General features: G+C 34.2%; 1 protein-coding gene across 1 annotated transcript; it reads right to left on the reverse strand.

Annotated features, from left to right (window-relative positions):
• Positions 1-246: 246 nt before the first annotated feature.
• LOC127093729 (glucan endo-1,3-beta-glucosidase 8) lies at positions 247-2,817 on the reverse strand. The gene is made up of 2 exons (XM_051032654.1): positions 2,412-2,817; positions 247-1,608 (listed from the first exon to the last, which is right to left on the reverse strand). The coding sequence occupies exons 1-2, from the start codon at positions 2,765-2,767 to the stop codon at positions 504-506; spliced, it is 1,461 nt and encodes a 486-aa protein (XP_050888611.1). The 5' UTR covers positions 2,768-2,817; the 3' UTR covers positions 247-503.
• Between the last annotated feature and the right edge of the window lie 1,114 nt (positions 2,818-3,931).

Consider the following 3,931-nt stretch of genomic DNA (forward strand, 5'->3'; position numbering starts at 1 on the left):
CAAACAAATAGCTAACATAGGTAGGATAAACATAGTCATTGCCATAAATTCATTAAAAGCTTATTAGTTGTTTTTATATCAATATAGAGTGTTGTGTTTGTGATGTTCATTTTTCGTTTTGGAATTTAAAATCATTGGAGTAGCGTATAATCAATTACTAAGTTTTACCAGATGCTAGAATTGAGTTTTAAAGACTACTACAATAGATTTGGCCAAATGCTTTAATCGATTAGAATAACAGACAGAGGCACAGCTAATTTTCGATCACTACAATTTGATGGCTGTGAGTATAGTATATTTGATCATAGAAGCTAACTGTTACATTAAATGCAGCAGTTGGTAAGCTGATGCTTCAATCCTTACCCATATGAATTGACATATACAGAAAAAAGTAACAGAAAAATGTCCAAAACTATTTAGTTGTTACCACAGGATTCCTAACAGAAAAAGTGAATCTGTCACAATAAACTTCTCAGTATTCTATAGCTTCCTAAATCTGTTAGCTATAGGAAAATCATAGCAAAAAGACATATCTCCATTGCTCTCATCAGCATCTGCGAAAGCCCTGCCCGCGAACTGCTAGCGACCATCAAAGGGAATTGGCAGCCATTCTCTGAAGGATCCTCGCGCGTAACCATAGCCAAACCAGTGAAATCACAGTCCCAATCCATCTGATTATTAACTTGATAATACATATTGAAAGCATAAGAAGCATTCCCTTGAAGACTTAGATCATTACAACTAGAGCCATAGCCAAGTGCTGTACAATCAGATTGGCTACAAGCATAGTCAATACTTTTAGCCAAATCATCCAAATCAGAAGCTTCTGGATCCAAAACACACCACCTCTTTTGAAGGTACTTAACACCTTCAACAGCAACAAGACCCTTTTCCTTATGTTTACCTCTTATGTCTAATTCATACTTTGGTTTTCCATCAAACTCAAAAATCCCCCAATGTCTCTCAAAGTTACCAGGAGCAATACTTTTCGCATTCTCATCAATGAGACTGAATAGATAAAAGTCTATCATACCTTTTCTTTTAGGTGTACCGTTTCCACTAAGAGCATGTTGAATGAAACCTTGGTTGAACCTTTTCGCATTTGTGGCATTAGCATTCTTATCACCATCAGTTGGCCACCCAACTTCCCCAACCGTAACATGCAAGTCAGGATAACCTGATTTTTCTAGAGCCCACATAAGGGTATCAAGATTTGCATCAAACACATTGTTATAAACTGCTTTTCCATCTCTAAGAGATTTGTTTTCTCCATCAAAAAATGCAAAATCAAATGGGAAACTATCACTTCCATAAAGGCTAAGGAAAGGGTAGATATTAACTGTGAAAGTTGAATTGTTTGAATAGAGGAATTGGATTATTTCAATTGTAATGTCTCTCATTTCAGGCCTAAAATCACCTGCTGAGGGCACTGGATTTGTGTCTGGTGAATAGTAAATGTCAGCATTGAATGGAACAGTGACTTTTACCTTTGATCCCAATCCTGCATTGTTGAGTGAAGTCTGTATATTCTCGAGAGCTGGAAGGGTTTTATTTAGATATGCACCTTTGTATGCTTTAAGGAATGGCTCATTACCCACAGCAACATACCTGCAATGATAGACATGCAGAGTGAGGAACACTACAGTCAAAGTTTGCCCTTAAACATTCAACAAATCAAGGCTATAACTTTATAATTACACATCTCGACATATAATCAAATCCTAAACCCTAAATCATAAAATCACCGCTAGGATGGATATCCTGACAACAAATCAACTGATTAAGTATATGCATGATTTCACGTTTGAAACACTCAAAATTGATTCTGGATGAGTATAATTAGTTTTGAAATGTTTGGTTGTTCTTAAGTAGAATTGATTATACTTGAAATTAAGATTTGTAACTTATTTTTACACTAAAATTTATCAATAAGTCACTTCTTCAAAAATGAATCTAAACATAAATAACTTTACATTCAACACCCACAAAATCAATTCTATAAAATCAATTCAGTCAAACAGCATAATCAAACCTCCGCTAATACAATAAGTGGACGTTTGGTTTGACTTTTCGAAGAGGCAAAAGCAATTCTAGTGGTATAAAATTGATTTTGGAGTGATTTTTAGGTGTTTGATTTTTCTAAAGTAGAATTGATTCTATCTTTAGAATTAATTTTGTTTAAAGCTAAAATTTATAACTTCTAAGTTTAAAAGTGATTTTTACATTGAAATTGAATGTTCAAATTACTTTTTCATAAATTTATCTAAATATAAACCACTTTACACTCAATTTATTTTTAACTGAAATCAATTTTACACGATCAATTAATTCAAAATCAATTTTTTTCCCCGCATAATCAAATATATCCTAAATATCAAAATAGAAATTGCAAAGTAGAAAGAGTACCGAACTTGATATTGACACCACCGGGGAACAAGTAAACGGTAACATTCTGATAAACCCAAGCATCAGCAGCTTTAGGATTGTTACTAATCCTATCCAACATAACATTCGGAATCGCCACCATAACTTCGATATTGGAACCCATAAGAGCTGCCATAATGGTATCATCAGCATCAAACAGCTTCAATTTTCGGAACCCGTTTTGCATAAGCATCTTCACAACTTTGGTTGGTGGAAGCTGGTGTGTTGTCATGGTTCCCCAGTTTACACCAACCCAAGCAGAGGAACTCGAGATTACAGTGAACAAGATAATGAAGAATGTTGCTACTAGGTGGTTACGATTTGAACCGTTTTTTTGCGCCATTTTTGTGACTCAGAAGAGTATTTTTGTGAGTTTTGGTTGTTATGATTTGAATTTTAAGAAGATTCTAGAATATGTTATAAAACAAGTCCTTTTCTTTCAGTGACTTAACACGGAAGTAAATAAATTATTTTTTATTTTATTTTTTTAAATTCTTTTCACCGGAGAAAGTAGGAAAAAAAGTTGTATTTCTCTTTTTTTTTTTGAAAGGGATCTTAAGATTCGTTCCTTAATTGGGTGTATGGTGTGAGGTTAGGTATGGTTTCTACCTTAGCCTATAAGATGATTATCTGCACTTTATTTTATAAACTGAATAACTAGTTTATAAAGTTAGATATTCACTGATTGAGAATGGTCAGGAGGAGGCAGTAAATCAAATTGTAAATCAGTTAATATAGTTGTACTATATAGTTTTGGCAGTAAATCAATGTGCACTTTTGAAACCGTTTTGGAACTAATGAAAAACAGTTAACGTAACTGTAAATCAAATTTTATATTATCATTCTTTCTATTCTAATATGGTATTAGCTTGGTAGTTTGATCCATGGTGGATCTCACTCCATCCACGTGGTTATCTTTCACAACAACCAACTTCTTGAACGGTTATGGAATCGTGTTTCTCGCTTCAATTCTCTGAAGAGATTTATCAAAGATAACCTTTATCTATGGCGTCAATAAGTAGTCTTATATCAATGCACACAATCTCATCAAATGATGTGGATCGCAACAACAGATCGATGAATCCTGGATATCTCTATGTGTTATCAGATTCTTTTCTAAATTGATAATAGGCATGTTGTCGATCTTTATGGTAATTGCTCCATGATTATTTCCTGTAATTTCTTGATCAAATTCACCATCCACATTGCTTGACATGCACAGAGGGAAGTAGCTATGTACTATGCTTCACACAACGACAATACTACTACTAGTTCTTTTCTTGAGCTCTAAGAAATTGGTGCACCACCTGGCATTAACACATAACCAGCTATGGATTTTCTATCCTCGACATCACTACACCAACTTGAGTCGGTGTAACCCACTAGTTTGTATTATTTTCCTTCATCAGATGTAGGAAACAAAATGCTATAGTCGAGAGATCCTTTGAGATACCTTAGTATTCTCTCCGTCGCTACTAGAAGTGATGCCTTTAACTTCTGTGTGAAT

The sequence above is a fragment of the Lathyrus oleraceus genome, chromosome 1 (genome assembly GCF_024323335.1).
Source record: "Lathyrus oleraceus cultivar Zhongwan6 chromosome 1, CAAS_Psat_ZW6_1.0, whole genome shotgun sequence".
Lineage (NCBI taxonomy): Eukaryota > Viridiplantae > Streptophyta > Magnoliopsida > Fabales > Fabaceae > Lathyrus > Lathyrus oleraceus.